Genomic DNA, 22,276 nt, shown 5'->3' on the forward strand with positions numbered 1-22,276 from the left:
TTTTGATTGGTTTAATTAATCATTCAGTGATAACTGCTCATTAGGCATTCCAACGATCAATACTAATCACTTAATTACTTGGCGTATTACAGCTCGGGAAGGTCTGCTCATTCCTAATTAGATTCTCCGGCCAATCCGCCCCGAATGTTCATTACAGAGCCCCGTCGCGCAGATCCGTGGCAATTCAAGCCTCTCCGAGCTTTCGCCATTTCCCATCCCGTCCCTAAAGCCAGCAGGTCCCTAAGGAGGGCGCAGCCCTGCCTGCCCGGCGCGAGCTCGGCCACCCGCCGCCCACCGGCCCGGCTCGGCCGCCCGGCAGTACGAGCAGCGAAACGCAGCTCACCGCTTAATCGCGTTAGGAGGGCTCGGCGGGAGGCAGATCCCAGCCGAGCAGAGGGCTGTGACGGCACAAAGGAAACGGGGAGGAAGGAAAGAGCTATTGCTCCGTGGCTGCGATGGAAAGCAGGGCGCCGCAGCAGCGCGCCCCCCCGGCACCCCCTCTCCCATTAACGCCCGGCGTTTCCACCCAGGCACCCCGCAATGCATCTGCTTGTCCCCGCCGTTTTCCAAAACCAACCAAAACCCCCATTTAAAAAAAAAACAAAACAAAACAAAACAAAATCACAGGGACTCTCTCTTTTACTGGGCTACTTAAAACTAAAAATAAGCCGCCAGCGAATCACCAGCGGAACATAAAGCCCTGCACAAACGGGCGCTGCAGACAGATTAGCCGACTGTTAACCAGGGCCCCGCGCCTCAAACGACCCTGTGAGCAACGTCTCCTTGTCCAGCCCCAAAGGCGGCGGTCGCGGCGCTGTGCTGGGCTTGGCACAACGTGATAGCAGGAGAAATCTTTCCCCTGTTGCAAGAAGGCTGCGGACAAGCGGCAGCGTTTGGGCTGCTTTGGCTAGGTTTGTTGTGCTAATTAGCATGTAGCGCCCCGATAAGATCGCAGAGCTGCAAAGCCTTTTGCGAGTTAGTCCCTGGGTGTGACACCGACTGGGAACCCCTCGGTGCGAAAGGCAAAGCAACCAGCGTGTTTTGTGCCAAATCCCAATGGGAGTAAGCGGTTGAAACCAAGAACAGGGAGTAAATAGATCAGTTGAAATGCTGATAACAGCAAGCAAGGAATTAGCTTAAAAACAGCCTTAGGAGCGACCTCCCCAGGCCATTTCCTACCACGTTTGTGCCATCTCTCTTTCCCCCTTGCTCTGTCTCGTCTATGTCTACTGCAAACTCCTTGGCCCAGAGACCATCCCGGGCCCGTTTGCTCGGTGCCGAGCACAAAGCAGTCCCTGTCTCGCCTCGAGGTCTCCTTGCCCAAACGCAATGCAAACAGCGCGGGCAGAAACCGCTGCTGCTGCTGCTGCTGCTCGGTTTTAAGATCCAGAAGAAAGAAAGAAAGAAAGGGCAGATCTCAGCGCGAGGACACCGACCGTGCGGCCACACGCGCAGGCTGGCTGGTGCAGACGAGGTTACACCCTGAAGCAGCTCTGAGTAAAGCCGCAGCTATGAGAGCTCCTCGACCGCGCAGGATCCGCGCCTCCGCGAATCCCCCTCTCCTCCAGGATCTCCAGGGCCCGGCCAAGGCCGTGGCAGTTCTCCTGGCCCTCGTCCCTCTGCCACGGAGCCAGCCCTCAGGTGACGCGGCAGGGCACAACGGTGGCGCTGGGGACCAGCTCCCCTGTCCCTGGGGCTGGGGGATTCACGTGGGGTGGGACCCCCGTGTGGGATCCCCAAGGGAGGTGAGCCTGGGGGGGATCCCTGGGCGGTGGGGTGAACTGCAGGTGGGGTGGGATCCCGTTTGGGATCCCTGGGTGATGTAGGATCCTGGGTGGGATGCCGGGTGGGACCCCTGGGCCGTGGGGTGAGCCTGTGGGTGGGGTGGGGATCCCGGTTAGTAGGATCCCTGGGTGGGACCCCTGGGCCGTGGGGTGAGCCTGCGAGTGGAGTGGGGATCCCGGTTAGTAGGATCCCGGGTGGGACCCCTGGGCCGTAGGGTGAGCTTGCGAGTGGGGTGAGATCCCGGTCAGTTGGTTCTTGGGTGGGACCCTGGGGCCGTGGGGTGAGCCTGCGGCTGGGGTGAGGATCCCGGGTGGGACCCCGGGGCCGTGGGGTGAGCCTGCGGCTGGGGTGAGGATCCCCAGGGTTGGATCAGTGGGCGAGGTGAAATCCTGGGTGGCCGCGAGGGGGGCGGGACCCCGCGTGGGGCGGGGCGGCGGCGGCGGCCGGACCCTCCCGCTGCCTCCCCGCCGCGGAGCCGGCGCTGCCAGCGCCGCTCCCGCCTCCCCCGAACTGCGGCTGTGCTGCGTGCGCCGAGCCGAGCCGGGCCGAGCCGAGCCGGGCCGGGCCGAGCCGAGCCGGGCCGGGCCGGGCCGGGCCGGGCCGGGCCAAGCCGGGCCGTGCTGAGCATCACCGGGCCGCGCCGAGCATCGCATCGCATCGCCGCGGCCGCGGTGCGAGCGCCGGCAGCCGGGAGCCGCGGCCGGCCCGGCCATGCGCCCCGGCGCCTGAGGCCCGCGGCCGCGGGGCGCTCGCAGCATGCGGAGGATCCGGCGGCTGGTGCACCTGGTGCTCTTCTGCCCCCTCTCCCCGGGCCTGCAGGTAGGCGGCGGCGGCGGCGCGGGGGGCTCCGCGGCCGCGCACCGGGCGCGCACCCGCGGCGGCGGCGGCGTCGTCTCCGGGCCCGGCCCGCCGGGGGGACCCGCACCCTCGCGGCGGGTCCGCACCGCGCCGCGCCGCGCCGCAGCGGCTCCGCGGAGCGGTTGCATAAGCCGCAGCTGGACAGCGCTCCCCGCGCCGGGGGGAGCCGCGCTGCCCCTAGAGCGCGAGCGGAGTCCATCAATCAGCCCTGCATAAATAAATGCACAAGCCAATGCAGCAGTGCAGCAGCAAGAACGACTCCCTCCCCTCTCTTGCTTTTCTTCTTTCTTTTTCATTCCCCCCCCCCCCTTCTCCTCCCTTCCCTTCTCTGGTGCTGGTGGAGGGCGGCGGGGCTGCGCAGTGCTGGGGGGGCTGCGGAGGGGTGGGCGACCCTTTCCTGGTGCGAGAGGAGCCATGTCCCCACCGCGCTGCAGGAAAGCTCCTGGGGAGCTGAGTGCCGGGCCGGGGGGTTGCCGGCCTGGGTGTTTCCTCTGCAGCGAAGGGATGAGAAAGCCAGAGTGTTGCGAAGTTCCTGGGCCACAGGGGTTCTCCCGGGGAAAGCCCTGCTGCGCCAGGCTCAGGGCACGATCAGACAGAGGGGGTTTCTGGGCAGAGCGGGGAGATGCGGGACCTGGTTTGCAGAGGGACGACGGAGGCACAGCACACAAAGGCAGAAGCCGGGGAAGCTGCAGGCAGAGCTCGTGGCCAGCCAACGCTTCGGTGCGTGCAGCCGGAGCGCCGTGCACGGGGCTGGGGGCCGCAGCGGCGGCTCAGCTCTGCTGGATGCCGGGATGGCCGTGCTGCCGGACGGGCCGGTGTGGCCGTGGGGCTGAGCGGAGAGCCTGCCGACGGGCCTCTGGCTGCTGAGCCGCCACAGCAGGCTGGCAGCTTTCAAGAAAACCTTGGAAAAAAAGGCCTGAAGAGCCCCTGCCTGGGCTGGCTCGTGTGCACTGATGCGTGGGGTAAATCGCCGTGGAGCCGTGCCAGCGGCAGGGGCCTGGCGGGACAGCGAGCAGGGCCTGGCGGGACGGGGAAGCCGGTTCGTGTCGGCGTCAGCGTGGCCTGGGAGCTGGATCCCCCTCGCATGGGGATCGCCCGCACGGATGCGCGGCGGCAGCGAGATGACGGTCGTGCTAAACCGTCCTGTGGAGCGTGCCAGCTCTGGCGCGGTCCCAGACCGCCGGGACCTGCGGTGAAACAGCATCCCCGGGCAGGGCTTCGCCGCCGTCCCCGCGCAGCGCCTGCCGGCGAGGAGACGGCGCGCAGGCAGCGGCCGCGGCCAGCAGCCCCTGGCAGGGCGCAGGGAGCTGCCGGCAAGAGCGCAGACGGAGCACGTTTTTGCGTCGCTCCGTTGGTTTTGCCTTTGAAGCGAGCGCCAGCCAAAAAAAGGAGCATCGTTTCGCAGAGCAGCACCCGTCCGGCGGGCTGCAGGCAGGAGACCTGCGGTGCCCGGGACCGGCTCCTGCCCTCTGCGAAAGCAGACGAACGAGCGCCGTTACGGCAGACGGGATGCGACTGCCTGCAGGGGAGCTGCCCGGCTCTCGCCCCCCCCAAGGTCTCCTGCCCGTCACCCTGCTGAGAACAAGCGGGGGGAACAACTCGTGACGCTGCACGTGCTGGGCCCCCCTCCGACCTGGGAGCGGGATGGATTCTTGGCTTCACTAAGCAAAACAAGGGACATTTTGGTCCCTCCGGGACTTGACCACCCCCGAGAGGTGTCTCTGCTACTGAAAGAGCCCTTGCCGGGAAGCGAGGGCTTTGCCCGGGGGGCTCCCCGCAGCGACGGCGGGGAGCCTCCCGCGCCCCCCGGCCCAGCCCCAGCCCCGCGGGACGCCGCGACGCCCTGTCCCCGGGGGCCTGGGCAAGCCGAGCGGCCCGTTCACGCGGGCTCCGAGCGCCCCGAAGCCAGCCGGGACCGCCCAGGTCCAGGAGCTGCAGAGCGGGGACGGGGAGGACGGCGCTTTTCCTCCCTGAACCAGACGCCAGCAAAACTAGGAGGGTCCTGCGGCAGGCGACCGCGAGAGAAGGGCCTCCTCGGGGCAAAAGCCGAGCCTTTGGCAAGCCGGGCCGACAAACCGAAGGGCAGGCGGTCGCTGGCGTGCGGTGCCATCGCCGGGCGCGCGGCCCCCAGCCCCGCGGAGCCGAGCGGTTCAGCCGGCTCCTGCGAAGCCAGCACTGCAAGCTCCCTGCTTTTAGGGAATTTTAAGTGACCTACTTGCAGCAGGAGTTGCATAAGAGACTGGTGAATATATAAATAAATAATAAAAGAAAAAAAGGCTGAAGTTTCCACCAATGCTCAAATTGGTTTTTAGAGGGGAAAAAAAAAAAATCCTTGTGGGGACTTGCGCTTCCCTTGAACCCCCCGGCCCGGACAAACGCCGGCCCTTGAGCAAGCGGCAAGGCCAAAGGGGACACAGAGGGAGACGAAAGTCCCCTTCCCCGAGGCCGGGGCTAGGCTCGCAGCGCCTGCGGCCTCCCCGCCGCGCCGAGAGCAGCCGCGAACGGCCAACGCGTGCCGACGTGCGGCCGCGGCCGGGGACGACTCGCCCAGAGCCCCGGCCTTCACTCGCGTTCCCCTTCTCTTCCAGAGCCGCCTGCCCGGCATCAAAGTGAAATACCTGTGCGTTGCGTGGCTGGGCATCTTCGTGGGCAGCTGGGTGGCCTACGTGCACTACTCGTCCTACTCGGAGCTCTGCCGGGGCCACGTCTGCCGGATGATCATCGTGAGTGATGGCGCGGCGCCCGCGTCCCCGGCCTCTCTTACGCCTCGCCGACGGGCCGGAGGGAGCAGGCGAGAGCGGCCGAGGCCGTGGCGCGCCTCGGGGCTGGAGGGAGGGCGCGAAGGGCAGCCCGTAGCGTTGCATCGTGCCCCCAAGCCGGGCCGAGGGTTGTCCTCCCCGAGCCGTTCGCCCCGCCGACGTCCTCCCGCGTCGCGCGGAGCTGGCAGACCGGAGAGGCGACCTCGTCTCATCAGGGCGATGGCAAAGCCATTTAATGAGCTGCCGGAGGGAAGCGCGCCGGGCCAGGCAGCTGTTGGCAAATTAACGTCCAGGCTGGTCCGTGGAAATGAAGCTGCAAAGTCAAGGCAGCGACGGCGGGATCCGTGTGCAGGGAGAACAGCGCCGGCCCCACCGCGAGCCGGGGCCGGGGCTCCCTCCGAGCAGCCTGCCCCGACCCTGCTCTGCCGCCCTGGCAGCTCCTCCGGCACCCGCCGGGGTTGCAGCACCCACAGGCAGCAACGAATCCCTCCCAGGCTCCCCCAGCAGCACGGGACGGGACGCCTTCCCCACGCTCAATAGCGGTGATAAAGCATTGGGCCTATAGAAAGAAGTAGAGCCTGTTTGCTCAAGCTGAAAGCCTCCCCCCGCCCCAAATCCCCTAGCAGAAAACAAGAGCTCCCCGGCAAAGAAGAGCAGGGATGCTGCAGTGCAGCCCCACTGCTTTAAAGGCTCCGAGCCGCCCCCGACAGAGCTGGTCCCATCGGCCGCAGGTGCTGCTGCGGCTCGGGGGCACCGGGAGACCCGTCTCTCCTTGCCTCCTCTGTTAAAACCCTTGCTCCATGGTCAGCTGTGAGCTACATCTTTGGATCCTGGGGCAGAGGAGACCTGGGGCTGGGATTTCTTTTGCAAAAGGGAGTTTGGAGAAGTCACCCACCAGCAGCTGGCTGGCCCTGGAGCCACCGGGTGATCCCAAAAGGCAGCCGGACCTGCAGCAAACCCCCAAGTGAAGTTGCAGCAGTGCCACGTGCAACCCCTCTGTCCTAGAGAACCTCAAAATCCCAGGAACAAAATAACTTTTTAGCAGTTGCAGAAATTGCGCTTGCCTCCCAACAGCCTGCGTGGCTTTGCAATCCGAAGTGCCGGTTTTAAAAGGTGTTTTTCTCTTGTATGAAAAACTTGCACGAAACCAAAGGAAACAGGCTCACCAGGGATGCAGTGACATTGATGAGAAACAAAATGCTGTCAAATATATAAAGTAAATCAAGAAACAACAAGGGAAATGTGTGAGTTTGTGTAATTGCCCACCGATTGCCATCTTAACTGTTAATTTCTGGCACTGGTAACAAATAATTCAGGCAAATGTACTTCCAGAAGTCATCAGTCTCCCTTGAGTAGACTGCAAGATGGTTTCTAAGTGCACCTAAAACTAGTTGTTTATTTACTCATTAGCTGTCCCAGGGCCTGCGCCGCTTCCCAGGGTTTGAGCAGCTCATGTGCTAATCAGTGCTGCTGCATTTACTAATTTAGCGCAGCTCTGCGGCGCAACAGAACTTCTTAAAACAGTGAATGGATGTCCGCTAGGGAACACCAGCAAAAGAGGCCAAGAGAGTTTGTGCTGTTTCAAGCTCCATCTCCGAGTAAGTCCAGCTGCAGCAGAACCGGAGGGAGACTGTCGTTGCACTGGGGTCACGCAACAGGCAGGACAGGGAAGCGCGACAGAGGCTCACATCCACCCTGGCCCTGGGGTGTGTTTGGGGCTCAAAAGTCCCCCAGCTCAAAAGCTGTGGGACTGAGACTGTATCGTGGATCACCCCCTTTCATCTCCCCCCCCCCCACCACCACTCTGAATTCTTCTCTCTGCCTTCCTCTCCCCAGTGCGACCAGTACAAGAAAGGAATCATTTCTGGCTCGACATGCAAAGACCTGTGTGAGGAGCACACCCTCCGCTTCCAGCGCTGCCTCTCCTCCTCTCCCACGCAGCAGGTAGGTAACCTGGCCGGCCGCCTGGGCAAAACTGTCTCTCCCCCTCCAGGGAGATCAACTAGCTACATGAGATGGATGCAGTCGCCAAAAAAAAAAAAAAAAAAAAAAAAAAAGGTACCTGCCAAGCTCTGCCCACCTCCACTCCTGTTCCTCATCCCGTATCACACAGGTCTTTTGCCTGGAAGAGCTGGAGCGGGCTCTTCCCAAAGCCCTCCTGGGCTGCTGTTCGCCCGGAGCTGCAGCGCTGCCCAGCTTGTTCAGCTGGGTTTGCAGCGCTGGCGCAGCAGACGGAAAGGAGATGCCCTGCGACTCAGGCCATGTGCAAACCTGCTGCCGGGCTGGATGGCGCCCTAGCTCACGCGTGCCCTCCTGGAGCGCAGCACGCGTTCCCCAGCCCTTGGCTATCCGCTGGCCAGGCAGAGAGGCCGTAACGAGGTTCTAAAGCCACGGCGCCCGTTGTCTTTCCCCTACTTCTGCACACCGGATGGGAGAGACGCTCGCAAGCAGAGCGAGGTAGGCGTACAGCCCTTCCCTTCGCTGAACCTGCCCTGCAGGCAGAAGTCTCCAAGGCTGCGGGCCCGGTGTCCTGGGGCCAGAAATCTCCTGCGCTTTGCTCCCTCCTGTCTTCGTTTGCTTTTGTTTTCCCTGTCTTTACTGTTTCTCTCTCCTTTGCTGTAGGTTTACAGTGGGCTCTGGAAGGAGAAAGAGGTGATTATCAAATGTGGTATTGAAGAGGCCTTAAAGGCAGACAGCAACCCGGATTCTGTGCCCAGGAGGGATGTGGTTCTCTTTGACAAACCGACACGAGGGACATCCATGGACGAGTTCAAAGAAATGCTCCTGAATTTCCTGAAGGTCAGTGTGGCAAATCCCTCCAGAAGCCTTTAAGACCTGCAATGCTATTTCCTAGTAGTAAAGAGCCTAAGCTAAACCCAGCTTCCCTTCCATTTAAATAAGGGCTTTTATGGCCAGAGGTCTCTGGTCAGAGCTGGGTGGATGCAGGATATGGCTCCTGATGAGGTATTGCAGAGCAAGTACCTGATTAGCCGTGAAGAAACTTTGTTCTTGCATAGGAACGCTTATTTGCAAGGTTTCCGTCGTCAGTAGCCCTGGAGGCTGCTGTCCTGCGGCCGTGAGCGACATCCACGCACAGCAAAGTTTATCCACCAAACCGTGGGAGGCCCTGCAACGCCAGGGAGCGTTCCAAGCCAAGAGCCGCTGCAAGTTACTCCTTGTACAAAACGCATTCAGAGCTCAAACGGCCACAATGATGCAGTATAATACAGGCGACACAGGGAACAACAGGGTGGCAAAAATAAGGTTTCTCTGTCAACAGGACTGAGAGCAGGATAAGCCCTCCGTTATAAAAGCGAGTGATCTTTCAAGAGGCCAGACCACGCGCGGTAGCCCAGGAGCCCCAGCTCTCGGGGCGTGCTGTGCTGCTCCTGCTGCCGATGGCAGGGCCTGCCGGGCCTGGGTCACTGGCAAAGCGATGGTCTCACACTTCAAAGTTTCTGAATTGCAGCTGAGCCCCTTTCCCTAAGCAGTATCATGTACTCTCTGCCCTTAGCACAGGGTTTCTATTACAGTGATAACGTCATGTAAATCCGAGGCTCTGAGGAGAGCCAGATTCAGCCTCATCTCAGGCCAGCTGTAACTGCTAGGCTACGTCCTGCCCAGTATGTGCTCTAAAAGGATTTTTCCCATCGGGTTTAGAGCAGCCCCTAGGCTGCTACAATTAGGCTGGAGCAAAACTAGTCCAGCTGTAACAGAACACAAAGTCTGTTTTACCACTGTGGCTATTCTGTCTTCCTCCGAGCCAAGCACTCAATTCTTTGCTTCCTCAATTCATTTTCACGATATTGAGCCTGAACGTAGAAAGCTTAAAGGGCCTGATGCCGTTTCTTATTGTGTTTGCAGTCCAACCTAGGAGATCAGACGTCTCTTGCAGCCTTGGTGAGCCAGATCATCACTATGGCAGATGTGAACCGAGATGGGAAAGTGTCTTTAGCAGAGGCTAAATCCATCTGGGCACTACTTCAGCTCAATGAATTTCTTCTCATGCTCTCCTTGCACGAGAAAGAACATACTTCCAAACTCCTCGGGCACTGCGGGGATCTCTACATCACAGAGAAGATCCCCCACAACTCCCTCTACGGAACAGATGTCCCCCACTTCCTCCAGTCACTACTGCCTTCAGTCATCCACCGACTCATCCACCAGTGGTTTGCACCAGCATGGCCCAGGCGGGCAAAAATTGCCATTGGCCTTCTGGAGTTTGTGGAGGAGATATTCCATGGGACATATGGGAACTTCTACATCTGCGAGACCAGCTTTAAGAACGTGGGCTACAATGACAAATACGACTTCAAAATGGTCAATCTGAGAAAGGTGGCAACAGAGATGACAATCAGAGGTTTCCTCAAGGGACGTCACTGTGAGCAGAACGTGGACTGCACCTATGGGAAGGACTGTATGGCAACTTGTGACAAACTCATGAAGCAGTGCAAAAGTGATATGGTGCAGCCCAACCTGGCTAAAGTCTGTGGGTTGCTGCAGGACTACTTGCTGTACGGAGCACCACCCGATTTGAAAGAAGAGCTGCAGAAGCAGCTCCGAACTTGTATGACCCTCAGTGGCTTGGCTAGCCAGATGGAAGTTCATCACTCCCTCGTGCTGAACAACCTCAAGACCTTGCTTTGGAAGAAGATTTCAAACACCAAATATTCCTAAAGCGAGAAGCACAATCCTGGAGTTTAGAATCTGAAGTCCTCGGGTAAAGTCCAGCCAAGGGTCAAAGGCCTATTTCTCCATCCTCTCCCCCACAGAAAAACACCCTACACAAGGAGTTCAGCATAGCTGCAGCCCCTTCTCCTTCATGAAGAGCAAAACATCATGACTTAGACCACCCAGCAGAATCATTGAAACAGCGCTTTCAGTCAGCAAGAGCGTGCTGCAGAGCACAAGTGCCCAGAGCCTGGCTGAATAGGCTTGGGGGAAGAAGATGACACAGGAAGAGACGAGGAACCAGAGCCCAGATGGATGCGTCTTACTGGTTCTTGATTAACAGGAAAGCAGTACAGAAAGATGAGAATGAATCATTCATGCTGTACTTGTCACATCTTATTTTGATGAACATCTGATGTAAATAAATAGCTTTTTCGTGAATCACACCAGTACATCAATAGCACAACAGCAGCCTTTTAAATACCAACTTTCTTGTGATCTGAAAGAGAAGGTAGATTTCCCTACCCAAAAGTATCTACTTAAAAGTGTCCGAGTCATTCACCATAAGATCCAGCTGTAACTTAGGAAGCAGATAAGCTGACTTTTCCATACAAGAGAATCCTGGCAAATGTTTCGTTCCTTGTTAAGCGCCTGACCCCATGGCAGCGATGGGATGGTTTAAAGGAGCTTCCCCACCCAGCTGCTTCTGCTTGTAGCATGAAATTGTCTGCCAGACAGTATAAGCCATTCCATGTAATGGGTCTGTTTTGAAAGCATATAAGGCAAGAGCAGCTACAGGAAAACTAAGGGCTACAACAAGAAACAATTCTGACAGGTTACCATATATGCTCCAAGTTACTTTGCACAATACGAAGTCAGCCATTCAGGGATAAGTCTACCTCTAATTTAATTCTCTTAAAATTAAGCTAGGCTTTTCACTGCAGAGGTTAAAGATTAATACCACAACAATCCACTGCTTCTCCCATTATTAAAATAAATTTCCAGGCAACCTTTCCACAGATACCGAGACATTTCCTCATTTGGCTGGATAAATATTAGCTGGTCTCTAGCTGCAGTTGGTTTCCTTTAAATGTTCGATTCTTCAACCTTTTAAAACAATGGGTAGAGAGGAAGAGTTTACGTAAATTGCCATGAGCTTGCTGCCTGTTCCCAGCACAATTGTATTCCTGCTGTTGGACCATATGCCGGTGCTCTTGCCAATTGCTTAGTGAAGTAGAGCGTATATCTGACAGACAATCACTGAGAAACAGAAAAAAAATCTGTCGGACAGGATATATAGCCTCTGAAGGCAATCTTTAATGTCATGGCTGCAAACTTATGAGCCCTTTAGAGGAGAGATATCAGTATTCCCTCCTATTAGTTCTATAGGATCATCATTACCTCTCATGGTTATTTATGGAGGAAATGTTTTAATGTCAACGGTGCTCTAAATCTAGCACAGAACCATTGCAGCTTGCTTCCCACAGAGGAATCAGCTTTCCAACATAATTCCTCTACGGTAAGGTTGAGCATCTTTAGGGTTTGTTTTGAAGGACGGCAGGACCATCTGAGTCGCCTTTAATTCCGTATTAGCGCTGCAGAGGAAGAGTCAGTGAAGACTCCACCTCTGGGAGCTGGACTGATATATGCAGCTATCAGTTCATTTGCCAGCTTGCAGAGGGACTGTTGGGTGAAGGGCGAACACTGGAATTTTTAACAATACATGTAGCTACAATAGCTTTCATTCTATTGTCCTCTATTCCCATGGCAACTAGCTCTACTGACAAATTAATTTTCTTCTGCTATTAGAAAAAGAAACTTAAACCACTCCAAACCCTCCCATTCAGGTTTTCCAGAAAGTTATTTTTGGTCCTCTAGTTTCTATGTTTGAAATCCTGTTGTCGATTTTTCCCCCAGATAAATGGCACTCCCTCTACATTTAATTTCCTCCACTATTCCCCCGCCCCAAAAGCGATATAATTAGACAAAGCAGCAGATAAGCAGCCAGAAAGATGGAGGAAAAACAAACATGCCCCTTGCTTATCCACATAATTCTAAACATCAACATCTCTTTAAGCATCTCTGATGAAAACATGAAGTTCAAGGAGAGAGACAATCAATGTACTAAATAGAGCTGGTTAAGACAGCTTTATTCAAATTGCCAAAAGTGTCAAAAATCTGTCACATTACCCTCCATGTCATTAATGTGAACACCCTAATAGCAGCACCAGACTGACACTCTCAAAAATCAGACTGTTGACTCACACATCCTGGCTTTGCATTTGGAAAACAAAACTGAGTTTTGTCTCTCACTAATAAAAAGCACAAGTGTTTCTGAACACATGCTTATGGTTTATAAGCTACTCTACAACATGGGAGAAAAATGACCAAGGGTAAAGCTATTTTACACTCATGTCTCCTCCAGACTTCCCACATTAGTGGGGAAAAGAGGAAGAGTCAGAACACCAAAAGACTGACAACCAGATCTTCAGAGAGGCTGTTGCTTTAATAGTTTAATAGATTTCAAGAGCATTAGAAAGGGAGCGAGGTTAAGAAGCAGAGCTTCCACCTTTCACTGTTTAAGCAGAACTTAGACCCTTCACTGCTGAACGCCAAAACACAAACGGTTCTCACACACTAAGAAAAGTCCTAAATACTAGAATGGTTAAAACTGATTACTTGAGGTGCTACAAAAACACAAGCACAATCATTTCAGACTTATTGTAGGTAGCATCTTTAGTCCATTTTTGCTTTTTAAAAACTCTTCTTAGCAGCGTGGAAAAAACACCAGTAGACACAAAAGTACGCTACAATCTGGCTGTGAAAACAGTGTAGGAGCTGACATTACTAGGAGAAGGGAAAGATTACAACTTTTCAGGCATATTCAGCAGGAGCACAGCAAAAGTAGAAAGGACACTTGGGGCAGAACAGCTCTAATTTTTTTAAGCTGACATTTGACTACACAGGTTGCAGCAAATATTCTGACACTCAAGCAACATCACATGCACTTTCACTGGCTGTAGTGTTGGAGTTTATTTGAACCCATGCATGAGAAAAGCAGCAACTTTAGGAATCTTCAAGTGCAGACACCGCTAACCATTTCTTTCTCTGTAGCCAGGTTTGCTAGAAATTCTAACTCGTGGCATGATCTGCAAATAAAAAAAGTCTCAGGATGTTAGAAAATAACTTCAATAGTCATCAAAATTTTAACAATAAACGTCAATACTAAGCAGCAATTAATCCATGCCATTTAGACACCTGCTGTTCACTACAGCACCGTATCTGAACAAAGACATTGTAGCTAGTCAGGACAAAGACTAGCTTTTAATTTCAGAGGCAACATTATCAGCTAACTGATGAAGTAAATCAGGTTTGTTGTGGGACTGTCAAAAGATTTTCACAACCCAAAGGAAAAAGTCTCCTAAAATCAGCTTCATCTTATGAAAGTCATTAGCTGGGCTTGGTTATCATGATTCACAGGGATGCTTTAAGGGGCAATTCCCTTCAGTCCAGAACCATTGCATTGCTTTAACTTGCACTGGCCCAATTCGCTGCAGTCCGTGGAAGATTAAGCGTTCTAAAAATTTGCGTGGACCAAGACCTAGAACGGTGACAGAAGGCGAATAGCACTAAGAAAACAGTAGTATGCACACTGCCTCACTTCAAAAAAACAAACACCAAGGAGCAGGCTGTAAATCCAAATCCTCTTCACGGCCTGTATCAGTAAGAGGGCCATTCCGAGAATCAACACTGTTACTTCTGTGCTGAGCAACGACATAAGGAGGAAAACCTGACCGCTCTAAGGCGTGATGGACAGAAGCAAATCCTTTGCCTACTCCATCCCTTATTTTCATTATGCAACTTCCTCTGGCTGCAGGAAAGCCCCAGGCAGCTACAAAGCGACTCTGATGCAGAACCTCAAATTCAGCAGTATCCGTATGGGAAACTGCTCTCCCTCCCTTTACAACCGTTGTGAATTCAAAGGGAACTTTAAATTCAAGAGAAGCTACACTTGCAGTTTTTCTTAGTACACATGCTTACCTAGTTTTTCTTCTATACCATTACTAATATTTTGTCTTCTCTAATTCCAAAGCATTTAAATTTTCTAAATTGTGCTATAGGTGAATCTTTGCAACACTTATGTCTAGGGTGCATTTCAATTCTTTCATTGTACTCCTGTTTTCCTGTACAGGAAACTTTATTGGAATCCACACATTAAAATAAGCAGTGATATAACGGCTTGTAAAGAACTCTAATAAGAAACAAAGAGGAAACGGCTTTTATGGCCTTATCCCTGAAAAAAATCCTCAATGCACAACCTGAAATGGACACTAAATTAATATGAAATTTGCAGATATAGAAACCAAAATCTATTAGAGCCCAAATCGGCTCCTTCCTGCAGCATCTACTTATTCCATCCCCATAAATTCCATACCAATAAAAGTTTCAAGTAAAGTAGCAGTTACATAAGACTTTTGTGCAAGCCATAGGAATGACAGCATTTTGTAGATTGCCAGCCTCTGGGAGAGCTCGTGGTATTTTGCTCATCATAAACTTACTTCATTTTGCTTCAGGCTCTAGTACATTAAGTCTCAAGAACAGAGGGACTTGTAACTTCACACCTTTGAATTTCTCCTTACCCATTAGCTAAACATCAGGTCACTATTTTAATGCAAGTGTCACCCAAAACAACCATTCAAGTTTCCCTTTGTATCTTGAGACTGGATGTAGATAATTATTCTTTACATTTCTGTAACTGTTCTGCTTGACTTACTGGGCATCAAACTACTTCAGAGTCTGCTGCAAAATACTGCTCCTCACAATGCTTTCACTTACAGAAAAAGCTTCTCATACAAAGTAAAATCTCAACACAGGAGTTTTGACCTAGTGCTTTCCAAGGTATTTACATTTTTGTTGGCAAATCAAGTAAAAGGTAGAAAAACTGTTTATTCCAGTGTTCAAAGCTACAACATAAAACAGTTCTAAACTGTAAAGGGTCAAGTTAACGTGCACAAAGATTTTTTTTCCTTCCTTTCTCTCTCTCAAGACCACTTCTACTTCAAAAAACTCATTTTTTCTACAGCTGAAAGCCAGGTAATTCTTTCAGTAAAGTAATATTTATAGCGTGAGATGGTTGCTCGGTCTTGGAAAGATGGCTAGCAGCCATCTTAGGAAGCCATTCAGTGAGCCAAATAGGAAGATTTTAACAAACATGCTATGCCTAACCTATCAAAGTTTTAAAAAGCTTCATTAGGCACTCACTACCTCTGCAGGACACCCTTGATTTGAGTAAAGGCTGATAAAAAAATCAAATATATATTTCAGGGTAAAAAAGACAGGAAATGAAAATGGAGCAGTTGCATCTTAATACATGCCTCTTTGCATAACCATATGCCCCAAAACCTTATTAGCATTCTTTTCCAAAGCCAGTGCTGTTAGGCAGTGACTTTTCCCAATTAAACGGCTCATTTTGCAGCCAGCAGCTACCCGCTTGGTTAATGACACCTTTAGCCCTCACAATGCCCATTTAATGAGAACATTTTCCACCATTTAACGCTGCCAGATTTTTGTCAGGCTAGTCAGTGCAAAGCTTTCCAGAGTTTCAGAATGCTACGTGAAGCCACAGCTTTTCTCTCTCGCTACTTGTTTCAATAACACCAGCGCAGCAGAGGCCCATGCGTACTACATCACCCCAAAAAGGACAGTGACACACAGCATTACAACACATCGATACCTTTGCTCCCTAAAGGCTCGCTGTCTTGGAGGACAAGTTTCCTTGCCAGTAGGCTAGCACATCAACACAGCAGAAATCAATTAAAGAAGCAACACTGCTGAATTGTATTTTTGCTATGTTGTCTGCTGTGTTACCTGCTGGAATTTGACCCACGAGGAAGATAGATTTCTTGCGGAACAGGGCAAAACATTCCACTTTTGCATTTACTGAAGGTTAACTTTACTGTTAAAAAGACTTCAGGTTCTGGCATATCTTTTTTTGCTTGGATTACCAACATCAATCTCTTCACGTTTTTCTTTCTTTCGCAGGCCTAAGACATCGTCTCTCATTGCAGGCTGAGTCTGTGACACAACACTTTCAGTAGCATGCAGCGTCCAACTATGGTAATATGAGACCTCTTCTGATAAATAGCTCGGGCACTTTACAACATATACAAGTGTAGGCTCTCAGCAAAGGTGTCTACTTGATTAAAACAGAACTTCATTGTGGAGACAATCGAAAGAAACGTTCAGTAACTTAGCATCAGGCCTGTTGTATCGTTCACTAGCATCAATTTAATTTGATCTTCCATGTGCCAAGACTTAAGAAGTGTTTTTCTTCTAATTAACCTCTGGTTTGTCACCTTTAACATCTAAAAAAAAGTTCCTAAAATAAAAACACTCTTTTCCCCTCCACCCAGCTCTCATACACACAATTTGGCTATTTTGTTTAGCTGCTATAAACGCCTTTACATCCATTCCTGGAGAACAGCAACTACAAAAAAGCCTATACTTCCTTTCTGCTTCCCCCGACAGAAATACAACGCTGCAGTCATATTTATGCCTCAACAGGGCAACAATTACTAATAGGTAAGTCTCATCACTGCCTGCCTTGGGCAACAGAGCTAAAACAGCAGCTGAACTTAACTGAACGATCAAGTGTCTGGCCAAAGAGTTGCTGGTAGCACTAACATGCAACTTGTTCACTGGCTTGCCAAGACAGCTGCTCTCATTCTCAGAGCGTGGACCTGATGATATTCTAAGTTCATTTATATGAGCTTTTACCCTTTATATAAAACTATACATTTACAAAACCAAAACTCTGTCTTCATTACTTGTCTTTCAGAATACAGGAGCTCTGACTCACTGACATTTGCCGCCCTTAAAAGGATGAGCTTTGGAAGCTGAGAAATAACATGCACATGAGAAATGAAGAAATTCATCAGAAGAGTGTTTAAAGATTGCTTACAAATATTTTAAAGATCATAAGTCTTTGGTTCGTTGGTTTGGTTTTGGGGGGGAGGGGACTAAAAATTACTGCACTACCTGAATGGATGAACCTGAAAACATTCTTCCTAAGGTAGGCCTTTGTGAGCAAAGAAGGTGAAAGAATATTGAATTTTAAGTTCTTTTCACAGCTACGCATTTAACACGTCACCAGTAGCAAGTATTTAATTTGTCCAAGTCTCTTTAAGAAGTCAGAGGGACAAGGTGTGTCAGCCCAAGGACCTGTCCCCTAACATAGATTGTTTTGGTAACACATTAGGGTTTGAGCAGGTTTCCAAGAAATGACGTAATGCCTACCTTCAACACTTGAAGCAAGTTCCAGAAGAACTCAGTCCTGCTCTCAAATGTAACTGTAAGAAGGAAAAAGGTTTTTTTTTTCTTTTTTTTTCTTCCTTCAAAAGCAAGCACTATTTTAAGGATTTACTTCAGAAGATTCACTCTAATTTAAAATTATGTAGTCATACATAAAATGACTGAATTGTTGATTGCACCTTTTAGCCAAACTCGCTCAGCACTTTTGAGAGTCAAGAGTAGTTACAAAAATTTTAGAAAGAGGGTACTATTTCCTTCATATGCTAAATCCACACCCAACTGCTTCTACCTCACTCCAGTACTTTTGAAACAACAAACAGAAGTATCTGTTTCCCCTGCCTCCTCCACATCCAGGTGCAATTCTTGGTATCTACATAATGTTAATCCCCGCAAAACTCCAGAGGCATGTTATCCCCATTCCACAGACAGAATAGGCAGCAAGCAAGAATGTCTTGCAGGCCACAAGGGATGGCAAAAATAGGATTAAACAGTTCAAGAATAGATCTGTCACTTCTATTTATCCCTACAAAAAAGGAAAGGACCTTGTCCTGATGCAGTTAAAAATTGGCATCCTTTTAACTGCATTTCAAAGGAAACTTGTTCCATCTTCCGCTGATTCTCTGGAGAAAGAGGCATGCATAGAAAGCATGTCAAGCTACTAATGTCTGAGCACTTGCAAGCTTCAGGCACAGGAAGCTCCTTCATCTCTGCCCCCTTAATGACATTAACAGGTCAAAACAGCAAAACTTCTGAGGACTCAGCACTATTACAATGAAGAATACTGAAGTCTGCCATTCCTCCATAAAGATATCAGATACAATACGCAAGAAGCTTGAAATAGCTTCAATCTCTCCACTGTGATGAGTTCTTAACTGTAAGAGCATCCCTCTAGATCTGGGGTCAAAACACGTTGCTTACTCAGAGGCTTTTTCATCTATGGTACCTAACAAGTGAACGTGAGACAAGCTTTCATGGCTTCACCCCTCTTCCTCTGCAGTTTGCAGCAAGGGGGGGGGGGGAACCCTGAAATTCTACAATTTATCCCTACAAAACTGCTTGAGGCTACATCTATGTTACACCTAGACTGGTATTTGAAAGCAAGAATTAGGAGGTAAGCACAGGGCAAGACCGAGTTCAACACAAGTTTAACAAAGAGCTTTATGGAGAAAGTACTGTTCTGTGTGTTAAGCTGTTAAGATGTTAGTAAAGCGTAAAAGCTCCAGCCAAACTCACATGCCTTGTATCATATAGGTTCAAAAAACCTCACCTTTGTTCTGTGAAAACGTCTTCTGGGACATCTGCCTTCAGAGTTTTCTATCTGAAAAACACAGATATCGAAAGGAATTAAGAGCAAGAAAAACTGATGTAAGACACAAATTCAAAGGATTTTTCAGAGTTTTAAGGAAGCAGTGGATTAGATGCATATTCTTTCCCTCTGAGAGAATGGGGTGGGGGAAGGGCATGGACTACAAAACCACAAAGTAAAAACACTGCGCAATCCTGTATTTCCAAGGAAGCATCCTGAGTGGAGGAAGACATCAGGAAAGCTACATTGACAATTCTCAAGTGTGCCGCTCAATATACTGAGTACACAGGACTGCTGATGTTTGATGGCAGAAAACTCAGTTGTATCTCTTGTCCTTCACACTGAAGGACAAGAATAGTTTCTGTACCCTACCCCTCCACAGGTGTGAATCCTCCATCTTTCATGATTTAATAGTAAAGAAAAAAGAAAAAAGGTAAAGTGAGAAGCAATTGTCAGCTGTGGATCATTCCTAAGCGCTCACAGGTTTCAGAGCTCTAGCAAAGACATAGCCTTTTCCTCTCTGCCACCTAATGACACAAACATGGCACAACAGCCACATTTGCAACACGAGCTGGGGCATGGAGCTAATCAACACAAACTTGAATGAACTACTGCTCACCTTGGGTCTTTGAGAAAACCTCCTGGGTCTGCCATGTTTACGTGCCTTTCTCTGAAAAAGAAAAAAGATAAATATAGAGAGCATTTATAGTATCTATTTAGGCAGGCATCAAAGCCTGGTACCATGGCTATTGTTTCACTGCTGACAGAAGTTTGAGAGGCCCAGTCCAAGAGGCAAGCTAAAGCAATAAAAAGACACAGAGAAGGCAAGTTTTTACCTTCAGAAGAGGAAGAGGGCTGCAGGCATACAACTCCCAGAATCTGCTCCCAGAGATGTCATCAACTTGCCAATGCCAGTGGCCTTAGATCACTTCAACTCACATTCTTCCAGCTGTAACACAAGTAAAGCTATGTGCCAACCGTGCCTAAACTTTTCAAGATTAAACATTAAGAAAGCCCTGCAGCCTTTCTGCTACACATCTACTACAGTATATATAGGACAGCATTCATTTCTACTGCATATAGATCTCGCACTTAAATCACAACAGTCAAAAAAAGGAAAGAAAAAAAAAAAGAGGTTTAGTTTCTCAAGAGCCTCCCAATAAAACCAGCCTATGAATAAACAATGTCAGGCTATCAATCACTCTGAATGCTCACGGGTTTCAGAACAAACGAGCGTAGAATATAGCCTGTTTCTCTCTGCCACCTTATGACACAAAGATGTCACAGCAGCCACCTTTGCAACGCCTGTAGGGGCAGGAACCAATTCAATATCACCTTATAAATAAGTGGAAGCTACATGAAAAACCATACTGAAGATTACAATGCATCAAACAAACAAAAAACATTTCATTACATTTGCACCAGTTTGAAACAAAAAAAAAAAGCTTAGAATAACCTCTTACACGATGTGCAAGTAAGACTTTTCTCTTGCTTATCCTCAGAGAACACTTCCAAAACTGGTTACAATAGGTAAGAGTAAGGCCAGATGGGTCACTACCTCCCATTAGCCATGAATGAATCCGATATACCAAGTAGCCCAGTTTGAACTATTTCACTCATCAAGCTCAACACTACACTTGCATGTACTTATCAAACCTGATTCTTAAGCAAGTCAACCACTCTTCTTCGGCTTACTGAAACTAGTACTTCAAGTCATTCTGCTGTGTAGGAAAACCACTAAGACTTAGAAAATGAGATGTTTACAGGTAGATTGTGTCACCTATTCAGTAAAGTACTATCACAAAGGTATCTGGTCTATCTGTAGATAGAAAATGTAACACACCACTTAGATGATGAAATTCCCGTACTCATTTTCAAGACTCACTAGCGTTTTTTCTTGAATTATCAGACTTGGATAACCTTAAGCTCAAATCCACTCACCTTTGATTTGTCAAGATGGAAAAATCTATTTCACTTCAACTGTCTCTCTTCTGTGGGGCAGAACTATAAGAAGAAAGCAGAAAGAACACATTTACTAATGAACAAATGCTTAGCTGACTACTTGATTTTCTTTTTGAACTATACCACTTAACACTGTCCCAAGGAACCAGAAGACTGCGCCTGACTGGGGGACAGAATCCTTCCTCTAAACTTTTCCAGTAGGGTAACATATATGCTAAACTTATACAGCATATCATTAAGAAATAAAATGCAAAAGAAAGACTATAATAGCCAAAGAACTTTTTAAAAAACAAATGAAATTAAGAAGATTCTTGAAAACAAACTCCTCTTCTTGGCAGCTTCATCTGTCTAGCTAAATAGCTTTAAAAATTGTCTCTGAAAATATGATTTGATTTACTGAAGTGACAATACCAACAAAGCCATGCAAACTGCTGCAATGCCACTAATCAGTGAAGAAAGCTGGATATATCTGCACATTAACTCCAAAAAAGTCTAAATTAGACACGAGTAACGAGTCACTAAAACCCAGCCAATGAGAAAATTAAGGAAAACGCTTCAGTAAAATAAGAGACCTTTTGCATAGAACTTGAGACCAAAATTCAGCAAGATTACGGTGGAGCTCAGCCACCCTGAAGTCTATGTTAAGAACAACTGTTTTACCACACCCCGTAGTTCTCTCAGCACCCCCCGCCATGTCGTATCACATTACGGCATTAATCTTTCTGCTTTACCGGGAGTGCCCAGAGCGGAGGGAGCACCGCAGAGGGTCCAGGGGATCCACTGCTCTCCTCCTGGCTGTCTCCAGCCACGTGGCTGAGCAGGGTACACTGCTTCCTATCTGAGTCCCAGGCATCCCCACAAGGCGTTGGGGGGGGGGGGCGGAGGGGACTGAGAGCCCGACTTTGCTGGGAGTCTCCCTGAGCAACCCTGCAGGACCAGCCCTCCACACGCCGCCTACCCACCTGTGCGGACACAGGGAACGTCTGCAGCGCCGTCCAGGCCTTCCTCCTCCCCCTCCTCCTCCTCCTCTCGGCGCACAGGAGTCGTGCTCGGCCGCAGCCACGTCCTCACGCCCCCGAGAAGCGACATGACGCAGAAAGGCGCACCTGAGGGACGAGCACCAGCTGGTGAGGCACGATGCTGCCGGAGGGCACGGGGGGAGCCGCCCTCCCTCCCCCGCCGGGCGGCCGCGGCCTCCCCGCCCGAGGGGACGAGACCCCCCTCCCGGCCTCTCCCTCTGAGGGGACGAGACCCTGCCCTCACCCCATCGAGACGAAGCGGGAACGAGGAACAGACCTGGCGGCCGGGGGCAGCGGCCAGGGCCGCCCCTCGCCCCCCACACGCGGGCCCGCCCGCCACAGCAGCTTCTCTCCGCGCCGCGCGTCCCGCCGAAAGGGCGCTTCGCCTCCCGCCTTCCGCTTATATAGCGCCGCCGGACGGAAGGCCGGAGGGGACAATTCGCGCTGCGCGTTTGCTTCCCGCGAGCGCCCTCTGCTGGACGGGAGGGCGGAGAGCAGCCTAGACCGCGGGGCCGGGGAGGGACCAGGGAAGGGGGGACACGGCCACGGGAAGGAGCCAGAAACACGGACACAGCCACGGGAAGAAGCGGACAAGGATGGGGATA

The 22,276-nt window shown here is 50.7% G+C and overlaps 1 protein-coding gene and 2 non-coding genes across 3 annotated transcripts; 1 reads left to right on the plus strand and 2 right to left on the minus strand.

Moving 5' to 3' along the window:
- The first annotated feature begins 2,472 nt into the window (after positions 1 to 2,472).
- DIPK1B (divergent protein kinase domain 1B) lies at positions 2,473 to 17,054 on the plus strand. Its single transcript, XM_068914271.1, has 5 exons — positions 2,473 to 2,604; positions 5,232 to 5,366; positions 7,239 to 7,346; positions 8,025 to 8,201; positions 9,267 to 17,054. Exons 1-5 carry the CDS (start codon positions 2,542 to 2,544, stop codon positions 10,077 to 10,079), a joined length of 1,296 nt encoding a protein of 431 aa, XP_068770372.1. The 5' UTR covers positions 2,473 to 2,541; the 3' UTR covers positions 10,080 to 17,054.
- A 2,084-nt stretch (positions 17,055 to 19,138) lies between these two features.
- LOC138061764 (small nucleolar RNA SNORA17) lies at positions 19,139 to 19,271 on the minus strand. Its single transcript, XR_011135676.1, has one exon. It is a non-coding gene; the product is annotated as a small nucleolar RNA SNORA17 (small nucleolar RNA).
- Positions 19,272 to 19,872: 601 nt separating this feature from the next.
- Positions 19,873 to 20,008, minus strand: LOC138061763 (small nucleolar RNA SNORA17). Its single transcript, XR_011135675.1, has one exon. It is a non-coding gene; the product is annotated as a small nucleolar RNA SNORA17 (small nucleolar RNA).
- Between the last annotated feature and the right edge of the window lie 2,268 nt (positions 20,009 to 22,276).

Source organism: Struthio camelus, chromosome 20, assembly GCF_040807025.1.
Source record: "Struthio camelus isolate bStrCam1 chromosome 20, bStrCam1.hap1, whole genome shotgun sequence".
Lineage (NCBI taxonomy): Eukaryota > Metazoa > Chordata > Aves > Struthioniformes > Struthionidae > Struthio > Struthio camelus.

Bases quoted from the DNA above. Each gene is read 5' to 3' on its own strand.
- DIPK1B (XM_068914271.1), top strand. From the start codon at position 2,542: ATGCGGAGGATCCGGCGGCTGGTGCACCTGGTGCTCTTCTGCCCCCTC. The intron at 2,605-5,231 runs GTAGGCGGCGGC...CTTCTCTTCCAG, and splicing joins CCCTCTCCCCGGGCCTGCAG to AGCCGCCTGCCCGGCATCAA. The intron at 7,347-8,024 runs GTAGGTAACCTG...CCTTTGCTGTAG, and splicing joins CCTCCTCTCCCACGCAGCAG to GTTTACAGTGGGCTCTGGAA.